This window comes from Balaenoptera acutorostrata, chromosome 2 (genome assembly GCF_949987535.1).
Source record: "Balaenoptera acutorostrata chromosome 2, mBalAcu1.1, whole genome shotgun sequence".
NCBI lineage: Eukaryota > Metazoa > Chordata > Mammalia > Artiodactyla > Balaenopteridae > Balaenoptera > Balaenoptera acutorostrata.
Window position 1 is genome coordinate 7117160 of NC_080065.1, and position 12023 is coordinate 7129182.

The 12023-nt window shown below is 41.1% G+C and overlaps 1 protein-coding gene across 3 annotated transcripts in view; it reads left to right on the plus strand.

Annotated features, from left to right (window-relative positions):
- Positions 1-12023, plus strand: part of ADAMTS16 (ADAM metallopeptidase with thrombospondin type 1 motif 16) — a 157481-nt gene that overhangs the window by 52962 nt on the left and 92496 nt on the right. For 2 of the 3 annotated variants that reach the window (XM_057540804.1, XM_057540803.1), the window contains exons 9-10: positions 3252-3317; positions 4428-4565. In XM_057540804.1, coding sequence (XP_057396787.1) covers positions 3252-3317; positions 4428-4565 — 204 coding nt within the window. The remainder of the gene's footprint in view (positions 1-3251; positions 3318-4427; positions 4566-12023) is intronic. The other variant, XM_057540806.1, reaches the window with a different exon arrangement.

The window sequence follows — 12023 nt, forward strand, 5'->3', positions numbered from 1 at the left end:
GTGTGGTTTCCTAGATGCAGGTGTTGAAGAATTGGCACTGACACACTGAGGGCTCAACTACACATTTTGAAGAGTATGTCATCTGGGCATGAATCCATTTGAAAAATTCTCATTTGCCAAAGGAAGTCATGCCACTGGATGGGTAAGGCCCTGGGACTCGTATTCTAGATACCCTGTGGTTCTCTGGCAGCCTGACAGTGACCAGGCTGCATCTCCTGATCTCCTCTTACGTGGGTTTCCATATGCAAAACCCATAGCGCCTGTGAGACCTCAGCAGGTGCGTGCAGGTGCAATTTAAGTTGCATTGTTTGAGCTGAACATTCCTTGTATATAAAGTCAGCTTAAATACTTAATTTGTATGATCGTTTCAGACCATCAAGACAATATTAAACATACTTACTGTGCTCAGGAGTATTCATGATCCATCGTTCTGTCCCCTGTCTTTTCCACTACTTACTGACCCATTCACCAGGCACAACTTGCATTCTGCCAGCAAAGCACTGTGTAGGATTCTATAAAATGACTAGTGATCCATGCCCTCCAAAGCCTAAAGAAAGATAAGATAGGCATGGCATGCAAGGGGTCAAGCAGTGAAGGCTGTAGGCATTTCAAGAGATGCAAGGAAAATCAGGGAAATCTACTGGAAAGAAACAGAGTTGGTGCTGATACCATTCGGCTCAACCATCCTTGGATGGTGATGTTAGACTCCCTTTCAAGCATTTGATGGTGATGTGTGCACCTCACTGATTTATGACTGTGCTCTGTCATCAACCTGAGCCCCTACAGCTGGGTCAAGGAGGCGCTGGGTGATTTTAAGGGTTTGCGGAATATCAAAGCAAGTGGCTGCTTAAAGATCACCTGGTCTGGTGATTGTCAGACTGCCCCCTAGGGAGGCCCAGCAGCTCGGAGCAGCATTTCTTACCAATTTTATTTATTGTCATTCCTCCTAAGATTTTTGTTTGTCTCTGTGTCCAAAAAGTATTTGAAACCCATTGACCCTTGGCTGAACTGCCTCCTCACCCCCCTACACACACACACACACACACACACACACACACACACACACACACGCACAAAATATGTATGCAAGTGATATCTGACATCTAGGTGTTGAGAGATTTGATCAAGACCACATTTGAATCTGGGAAAGAGACATTTTGAATTTTCCTTTTTGACATGCATGGTGCCGGGTACTCTGAACAGTTTAAGAGGAAGGTTTTATTATCCCATTTTACAGGTGAGGAAACTGAGGCTCAGGGACTTGAGAAATTTGCTCCGAATCAACCCACTTGTGAACGACAGGAGCAACACCCTGACGGAGGTTCCCCCGCCTCCACAGCCTGTGTTCCCCCAGGTTATCTGACCCGCCCTGGCCCTGAGAGTCCCACATGACTGCTGTCCCCGTGTCCACTTCCCGTCTCTCAGGGAGGATGGGTTTGCTTCTTGAAAAGCCTGCATCAGGCTCTGGACAAGTAGATCCTACCTGTGGTGCTATCATCACCTCCAGGGTGTGATTTACCATCCAGATGGCTTTGACCCATCGTTGCTTTGAAGGGGTTCTCCTTTCCTTGACCCACTGCTGTCTGATCAGCCTAAAATATTGGTACAACCTCTAAAAAAAGCTTGGCTGTTCATCATTCTGGGTGATGCTTATCATTAGTAATAAAGAAATACTTGCTGATGTAATTGAGTAACTCAAGAAAATTCTATAGAAGACATTAAGAGCATCTGACATTGAATATAACTCTCAAGTCCAAGTTAATCTGAAATTATGTTTACATTTGGGTATTTGAGTTGGTGTTGTAGCTGGAAGGTTGTTCTTTATTCATTCAACAAACATCGGTGGAGCACTTGTCACAGACTAGTGAGTCCACTTGCACTCGGGCTCTGAGCACGGTTAAGAAGAGCCCCTGTAGATAAGAAAGAGAAAAAAGTGCATTGTTTTAACATATAGGGTGATAACCACCTTGAATAAAGTACTATGAGTCACGGAAGCAAAAAAAATGTCTGGTATGTATAACTTGAATAGTAATTTTATTTCTTAGTTGCCAAATACCAACCTTATCTTCAAAATGTGCCCTATTCATTCTTCCGTGACTTTATTAATGTTAATATCAGCTGTAACTGTTGTGTGGTATTTTCATACCACTGTGCTAACACCCACAGCAGCGCAGAATATGGGCTTTGTACTGCTTGGAAAAGCAACTCGAGACATAGTAGCGCTGAAGTTTGGGTGGGCATCAGAATCAAGTTATTGTGTTAGGATTCGCCCAAATGCCAGAGCCTAACCCCCAACTTACTAAATCAAAAATCTAACAGGGTGGGCTTTGGGGAGACACATGTGTGGTGCATTTCTCAGATATTCTGAGACTCAAAAAAGTCTGAGAATCACTGAAAATGCCTTAGATGAAAATGGTTAAGACCAAGGTGCCCCCAGACCTGGGATGTTGTGGCTTTGAATTCCTTAGAAATGTAAGCAGAAGTGGTAGCAAATTCATCTTGGGCACTCGCAGGACCCTAATTTGTCTTCTTTATATTCAGGTCAAGGGCCAGCCAGGGGAGGGTACTTTGTTATTTCGTTTTTATCACTTTCTCCCCAAAGCAGCCTCCACGTGAATCCTCTGCATCACAGTGACACATTTCTTCTGCCATATGGTTACCCTTACCTTGATTGATTGCTTTTAATAGAACTTCAGAGAATGGGTGGAGGCCCAAATGACCACATCTACATCACCCTTGGTACTGAGCAGGAATTTTGCAGAAATTCCACAATGTTTGTGCGCCAGATTTCCTTGGACACACCCTTCAATCATGCTCCGGTTACACTATTGCACGGGTCCCGCCTGGGCTCTGACGTCAGAGTCAGAGTGTCGGGTTCCAGTCCGGACTCTGAGACCCTGGACAAGCCTGTCTCCAGCCCTCAGTCTTGCTGTCACTGTAGGCTTGTAGGCTTGTAGTAAGATTCGGGTTAGAAAATATGGGTAATGTGCTTAATGTCTTGTCTGAAAAATACTGCTTACAAATGGGAGTTGTCATTTTTACTGATATTATTAAACAGCTCTAAGAAAAACAGTTAAGTCTTCAGCCTCGGACACAAGTGCAGATTCCCTGGCCCCCTTTTGGAGCCCACTTCCCCTGTGTTGGTGTCTCCTATCCCTGTGACCCTCCCTCCATTCATCCTGGGATTCTTGGTGGCAGAAAGCCCACGGATTCAGTAACCCACCTATCCTCCTTTGCTTTCTCCCCTCTAGCTTTTCCCCTTCCTTCTGTATCCCACTCATTCAGAACTGCTCTCTGGGAATCTATACAGTGATCAGGTAGGTACCAGACATTAATGGCTAAAAATGGCTTGACTCTCCAAGGGTGTATCTACCCTAATGGGAAGTCTTCAAGGTCACGGAGCTCCCAAATCCCTGAGGCTTTCTTTCCAAGGCAGTCAGTTGTGCTCTTCTGAGGTGGGTGAAGATGGAAACATGAGGCTATCCCACAGGACTAGCTTTAGGAAGTTAAGAAGAAGAGACCTACTTGGTGGGGAGAGGTAGCAACTCAGTCAGTGGGATTCTTATAGGTGCAAGGCTGCAGTTTTGTCAAGTGACAGTAAGGGGTTGCTGTTGACATTGTGGGATTTGAACATCTGCAAAGGACCCTATTAAGAGGTCCCATAGCCACTGTAGCCTGAGATGTTCCCATATACTAAGCTAGGGCTGGAGCCCCAAAGTGGTCTGGTTTCAGTCAAGAGTAACAGACGTACCTTCAAACAACGCCTGCAGATAGACGCCACCACAGCCACTCACGGGGGTTCCGTGGCACCACTTCCCCCAAAGGGATGTAGGGAGTCTGGTCGAGTCCTGGCCTGCTGTCACAGCCTCCGGCAGTGAAGACCTAGCATCAGCTGGATCAGCACTGGGTGTAGGGACAAACTGTCAGCACCACCAAGAGGGGCGGTAGTGGTTTAGTAGTTCTTAAATTGGGTAATCCACTCACCTGTGGAGCCTGCATTTGTGTTTCTGACAAACACCTGGAAATTCTGACCATGGCTGGTGAGCAGCAAAGAGTGTAGAGAGAGAAGAAAGCAGTGAGAACATCAGCAGCTTTTTCAGGATCAAATAAACTGCCCTCTACATCCCACTAGAAATGCTTTTTTATAATTAAAATGTCTGCCCTTGGCAGACATCTGGACATGTGCTCTGTTTTGATGTTGGTGTGCACTTTCAAACAGCTGGACAAATGGTAGTTCTCCAGGAAAGGTCTGTGACCTCATGGATATTCTCCCCTGTTTGGCTGTTAGGACTCTTTCTTCTGCCTGCCTAGCATACAGGAGAAGGGGGACCTTTACACTGTTGACTTGACTTGTGTTTGTTAGAGTGTGTTAGACAGTTGAAACTGTTATTTGTTTTGAAAGACCCATTTCTTTCTCTCTCTCGTAGCTTCGGCATGGTCCATGATGGAGAAGGGAACGTGTGCAAAAAGTCTGAGGGCAACATAATGTCCCCTACGTTGGCAGGACGCAACGGGGTCTTCTCCTGGTCACCCTGCAGCCGCCAGTACCTGCACAAATTTTTAAGGTATGAGCCCCTAAAGCTGGTTGTGTATCTCTCTGTGCCTTTGATGTTCACTGCTGGGTCAGCCTAATCCTGTACAAGAAGCCCCAGACTCAGGTGCCCTTTCTGCAGATGGCCCCCATTTGAAGGCATCTGGAGACATTCATTTGACCAAGGAATTTGCTAAACACTTTCTTAGAGCCTCAAGTTCTGCAAACTTAATCTGACATCATTTGACCTTTAGGGTCAAAAGAATCCCTTAAGATACTTAGCAAACCAAAGTATTTGTCACTACCATTTAGTTGTTTTGTTTTTTAATTCTTACTTCTATAACCAGACATTTTCAGTCCATGATTTTTTAATTTTTTAATGTTTAAATCTTTTCTTGTAGTTTTATTGAGATATAATTGACATACCATGAATTATTATTATTATTATTTTTTTACAAAATACATTTCTCATTAGGAGGCAAAAAAAAAAAAAATGTATATAAACCTTCACCTGGGTCTAAAATCCTATAATTTTAAGAATTATTTCTGGAAGGTTTTATCATAGGTCTAATTCATTTAGGGTATAGAACATTAAGGAGGTAGAGTTTGACCCCTTGAAAAAGAGATAGTCAGTAGATTTTAAAATTTTAGAGAAATAAGGGACTTTAAGAAACAGTTTTAGATCTGCTAGTAAAGTGGATTATCCCCCTGGTTTTCTCTCTTTCTTTCTTATTTTTTCAGTAGAGCCCCTTTTCTTTTTTTTTCTGCTGCACAAATTAACCCGTCTTGTTTCTAGAACATCATTTGCGCAGGGTCTCAGGCCTATTTCTGTTGGTTTTACTCCCGACATTCTGTTCATTATCCTATGGATGTCTCTTTATGCTCAGCTGGGGCAGCCAGACCTCACAACACATCTTCTGAGCTGCGTCCTGACTACCAGCCTTGGGGGCTCCAGCCTGCAGCTGTGGTCCTTCCTCACAGCCTTACTTTGAGACCTCAGCTGAGATATTTTACCACTGAAAGGAATGATGACTGCTTTCCATATTTTGTGCTACCCAGGAAGAGTGAGAATTTTGTAGATAATATCTGTACCCTGGTAATATAAACCTATATTCTAGGAATATCCACTTGATCATTTTTTTAATTTCTATTACCCAAAAGGCAATGTTCACATGATACAATCAGTCCTTCCAACATTTGCTGTTCCCTGTATGGTGGTCTCTTGGAGTCAAGTTGGGGATTGTTAGCACTTTTTTTAGCTTTTTCATGCACCTGTTCAAATGTGCATGCGTGTGTGTGTGTGTGTGTGTGTGTGAAGGACTCTGCTTTCTCTAATAAAGAAGATAATTCACTTTAGCTCACAATGCTCTTATTTGTATTAACAAGGAAATTTTTGAGTTTTCTATATCCCAAATCCTTTCTATAAACTTCTACATTCTTTTCTTAAAATTTTACTTCTTTTTCATCTTAATGGCGATGATGAAGATATATAAACATTTTAAATTTTTTGAAATATGCTCTGACAACTTGAAAATCCCAGGGATGCAAAGTATGGGCATGCAGTGAGAAGCAGCATCATGAAAGAGTCCAGAAAAAGTTTTTAAACTGCCAAGAAATATAGGAAAACTCACAGAAAGGAAATAGTTATAGGCTTAGAAAATAATTATTTTGATGACATTAAATATGGGCTGTAATCTTCAAATCAGAATATTATCCTGAGAATACTTATTAAGATTCTGGAGTTCAAAGCCATTTTGTCCAGTGATACTGGAATGGTTAAACATATGCTGAAGTATGCTCATTTGTTTTTGTGGCAATCAGTAAAACCTTTCTGTAGCCATGCAGTAACAAACATTTATTTTCAGGGACTTTACTGATTTTTTTGGACCACATAATAATAAAAATGCAAGATTTTACATGCTCCCAAATTTGATTTCTCGAAAGATTAAATTTTCCAAGATAGCCTTTCATTGTCAAATTCACTCTTAAGATTCATTGTACTTGAGATGTCTAGTTGTGAATTGGACGTGTCCACAGTGCATCAATCCTGATTTTTCATTGGCTTAATGAACCTGAGACCATCTTTTACATGTTTGCTGACTTCTGATTTCCAAGTAATCAAAATACTGTTATATTCTCCACCAATTAGTTGGCAATTTGGACATGATCCCAACAATGAGTAAGGATAAATGGCCAACTTTACAAAGGTGAATCTGTTTTCCTTTATGAGCAGCCTAGCATTGGGTACATGGAAAAAATATATATAATAAGGGAACTCAATTAGCCTGAAGTTGTCAGCACAACTTTTCTCTACACTCGGTAGAGTCAAGAAGGACAGATATGTCTTTGCAGTAAATTCCTCAACCTCACCAATAAAGACATATGTCATTTCCTATGGGCAGACACAGACCTCGTCACATTCACTCATGTCTGTATCCCGGAGGCCTAAGACTTAGGGAAATTGTAGCTCGTTATTTTAAACTTAATGACAACACGGACTCATCTTCAATTTGCTTTTTAAAAACTTGAATCATGGACTTCTGATCAGTGGACACACCTCCCCACTTGTCATATGAATCTGCATCCATACACAAGAAAGGTCATCACAGGAAAGCAGGAGTTTGAGGGATGCCCTGCCGTACCCCAGACCACCCTGTCGATCGGAAAATATGATTTGGCCTGAAAGAGTATGTTGTGGGGCATAATAGAAATATTACATTTCAGTTCACATCTTGCTCTGCTGTATAATGTTCGTCTTAAGAAAAACAAACCAGCGAGTCATGGCTGAGTGCAGTTTCTGTGAGACTGGAGAATGGGCACTGCCGTGTCGTTGATCAGCGAGGGAATCAGAGCTCATGTGCCGATCAGGTCTTCATCACTATGCCTGGGAAGGCCTTGACGTTGGCAACTAATATAACCTTTTCTGGGGGCTCCTGTTGTCTCTCTTGGAAAAAGAGGGGATACAAGTAAAAGAACTCTCGAGCTCTTTAACGTTTTATGATTCATGAATCAGAGTGGGAAGAGGACTTTGAAATATTGTTGCAGAACCTCTGGCCTTGCCTTATTTTCTTCATTGACATTATATATGTAGTTAAACACATATATAGAAAAGTACAAAATTATAAGCGTATAACTCAATAACTTTTCACACAGTGAACATTTTAGTGTAACTTCTACCTAGATCATGATATGGAGTACGTTACAGTAGCCAAGTCATGGAAACAGCCTAAGTGTCCTTCAATGGATGAAAGAGTAAAGAAGATGTGAGATATATGATGTATATGTGGTATTTATATGTATATATGCACTGTATCTAATTATATCTATCTATCTACCTGTCTACCTATCTACACACACACTGTAATATCATTCAGCCATGAGAAAGAAGGAAATTCTGTCATCTGTGACAACATGGATGGTTTTTGAGGGCATTATGCTAAGTGAAATAAGTCAGAGAAAGACAAATACTGCATGATCTCACTCATATGTGGAATGTTAAAAAGAAAATCAAACTCTTAGAAACAGAGAGTAGATTGGTAGTTTCCAAGGGCTGGGTGAGTGGGCGAGAGGTAATGGGTGAAAGTGGTCAAACTTCTAATGATTAGGTGAATGAGTTCTGGGACTGTCACGTGCACCATAGTGACTGCAGTCAACAATACTGTATTTTGTAATTGAAGCTTGCTGAGAGAGTAGATGTGAAAAGTTCCCACTACCAAATAAAAGTTCTAACTTTGTGAAGTGATGGATGTGTTAACGAACCTAAAAAAATATATGGAACACCGCTCTCCCCCCCAGAATCCCCTTCCCCAATCCCATCATCACCTCCCTCTTCCCCACAGACAACCATTCCTCTGACACAGAACGCCAGCGTAGACAGTTTTGTCTGGTTTTGAACTTACTATGAATGGAGTCATGAGTTATGTGCTATTTTGTGTCTGGGGTCTTCAGCTAAATGTTTTGATTATGAGATTCATCCTTGTTTCTGCATAAAAATATGATATTCATTTACTTATTTTTAATTGTGTGGATCTGCTCCAACTTATTAATCCATCCTGTTAGTGATAGACATTTGCATTTCTAGTATTTGGCTATTATAAGAAATGTCACTGTGAATATTCTTTTGGTTTACACATATATCTCTGAGTATACACAGCAGAGGAACTTTGGGATCATAAATATATATGTACAGTGTCAGTAGACACTGCCAAATAGCTTTCGTAAGTGGCTGTGCAAAGTTACAATCCCACAAGCACTTATGAATATTCAGGTTGTTCCACAATCTTGGCAACGCTTGATCTCGCTGGTCTTTTTCATTGTAGCCAATCTTGTGGGTCTGTGGTGGTAGATCAAAGTGGTAATTAATGAGATTGAACACCTTTTCACATGTTTAAAGGCTACTTTAAAAACCTCTTTAGTGAAGTGTCTGTTCAATTCTCTTGTGCATGTTTTTGAAATTGAACTCCTTTATTTTTCTTATCTCTTGTTGGGAGTACTTTATATATACTGAGTAGGAACACTTTGTGCATTACGGGAAATATGTATTGCAAATATCTTCTTTCACTCTATGACTTAGTATTTACACTTTTAATGGTGTCTTTTGATAAACAGAAGAGATTTTTTATGTTTTTAAGGGAGTCCAATTACTCATATTTTTCCTCTAGGATTAGCACTTTCTGTGCACCACTGGAAAAAGACTCTGCTTACCCCAGAGCCATGAATATATTCTTCCACAAGCTTTGTTGTTTTGCTTATCACATGTAGGCCACCTGACTTTTGTGTAGGGCATGCAGCAGGGTTGAAACATATTTTGTCCTGGTGGATATCGGGTGATTGTAAAATGGCTGCAATGCTTTTCCTTCATGCACCCACACCCTGTTGTATCCCTGTGCCCACCTCACTGACTCTGGGCTTAGCTGTGTGACCTGCTTTGGATGATGGGACAAGCGCAAACATGCCCAAGCATGAGCCCAGCCAGAAGGGTCAGGGGTGGGATCTGCTCATGGCTCTTCAGACGCGATACTGACCAGAGCCCACTTTCACATTGCAGTGTTGACGTGTGTGTCGCTGTGTCTCTCCCTGCATGGGACCTTCCAGGCCCCTAGTCTGTGCACTGGACCAGGCAGGGACCTCATCCTCAGGGCCATGTACAGATTCTCTGTGGCTCCTTTGAAAGTTTACATGTCTCTTGTTTTCAGGTTACTTTTGACATTTTTCTGTGATTTTGGTTTCCTGTAGAATTTCTTTCATGTACCCATGTGTGTTTTTCTTTTTCTTTTTCCTGCTTGGGGTTTTGGAACTGCTTACATCTGTGGTTTATTGTCTTTCATCAGTTTTTGAAAATGTTCAGACATTTTATCTACAAATATTGATTCTGACCCTTTCATTCTGTCTTCTCCTTTTTGGATTCCAATTATGTAAATGTTAGAACTTTTCACAACACCTCACGTACATATTTTGTATATATTCATTCTCTGGTGAAATTCTCCATCATAACCTCTTTTTCTCAAAGCTAATAACCATAATAATTTTAAATTCCATTTCTGACGACTCCAGTATCTGGATTCCTTATGAATCTGTGTCTATTATTTGTGTATTCTCTTGGGTTTCAATGCTTTGGTCTCATCTCCCAATACATTTGGTAATTTTGAACAAACAAAGGATATTGTTAATGAAAAAATTAAAGACAAGATAGAGCCCCGAATGATGTTATCTTTTCTTTCTAGCAGACAGGGCAGTTGCAGTTTATCAGTAAGTCACTTTGGGGTTGAGCTGATGTCACCCTGGCATTCGGTCTTCCTAAACCAGCCTTTCAAGTTATTTCTTTACTCCTTCAGCAAAGACCTAGTATGGCTTCCGTGAAAATCTTGTTTACCAGGGCCGACCCACAGTTTCAATCTTTATCTCCCAGCCCCACCAGATTGCCAACACCTTGCTCAGCTTCTCAGCCTCGTAAGGACCACTTTCCACTCAGCCACTAGGCTTCTTAGCGGCTTTTTATGACTCATTAAATTCCTTGAGGAGAAAAATATTACTGGGTGTTGGGTTCACTTCTCTACTTTCCTTTGCTCTGGAAATGTTCATCCCTCATGTTCCTTTTACTTTGATAGCCTTCTGATGCTTGTAGAACAATCAGTCTCATACGTGCTGGTCCACCATAGTTAAAAGTGGAAGTCCTCTTTGAATTAAATTTTAAGGATGAATAATAAATAATAGGTTACATTTGATCAAACTATAAAAAATCCTGAACCTGTGAACTTTAAAAAGTTTTTTTCAGTCTCTTGCTTGGGTTCATCAATGTAGCTGACTTTTCCTAGTTTCCTTTCTATGCAATGGGAATAGTATTGCCAACCCTGATGTAACTTTAGGGAGATAATGGGGAACATCTATCTAGTATATGGGAATCATTTGAGATCATTAGAGAGAGGTGCTATGGAATTCCAAAGTTGCCAAATCACTCCTGTCATGGAGTGTTAGTTATGCTTTTATTCATTTTTCTCTACTTATAGACCCTTACATCATGATCATCGTAGCAGTACTAGAAAGATCATTTATTCAACACTCACAGTGAGCCAGTCACTGCTCCTAGCACTTTCCTAGCCTTTGATTTAATCTATTAAAAGGCTTCTGACCTCCTTGCATGTATGTTTAATGTCCTGTCCACAGTGACTGGTGCCCTTCCTCATGTTTTATGTATGTGGATATTAATTAAGGGCACACATGCATCAGTGGGCTCCAAGGCAATAGAATCTGGGACCCGGGTCCTGGAGACTGGGGCCAGAAAGATTCCGATCAAGGTGGACCACCACACAAAGAAAAGTTTGGGGATGCTTAGGCAGACCTACTGTTGTTAAGTTTATTGTGATTACAGAGGTGTTTTGTTTTTGTTTGTTTTTAGTTTTTGCTTGTTGAAACTTGTAAATAGGATTTAGTTGCTATTTGCAAACACTTGTTTCTCCTCCCTCCAAATGCAAAAATTATACCGAAGCCTGTCTCTGGTAGGGAAGAGGATACCCTATTTGTGGAGGAAGAAATCATTAGTTGGCCTTTAGCCCATCTTCTAGGGAACTTAAGGAGAATTAATTTTCTTCTTGACTTTGGAATCTAGTCAGAAATCAGCCTACGTATAGAGCATTTCTGGTGGAAATCATTGCAATGCTCCATGTGGAAGCTGGAAGCTATTGTGCAGGAAAGGAAGGAAGGAGGGAAGAAAGAAAGAAAATTCCAGCCTTTGAAATTGGCTGATTGTGTTTTGCTGTTTACAGTGCCCATTTCATCGTTTTATTGTTCCTAGCAAGAAGTGTACTTTTTAAGGTGTCTGTTATAGAAGCTCCTCACATCAAACATCTGGTTGTATTATCCCATTTCACTCTCCCCATGATAGGTTTGAGAAATCCGATGAAGAACAAATTGCCTCCCTGGAAAAGGTGAAACATATTATGAACAATTTCAGAAAATGTGGCCTCTATATTTTAATAGAATTAAGATAAATGTT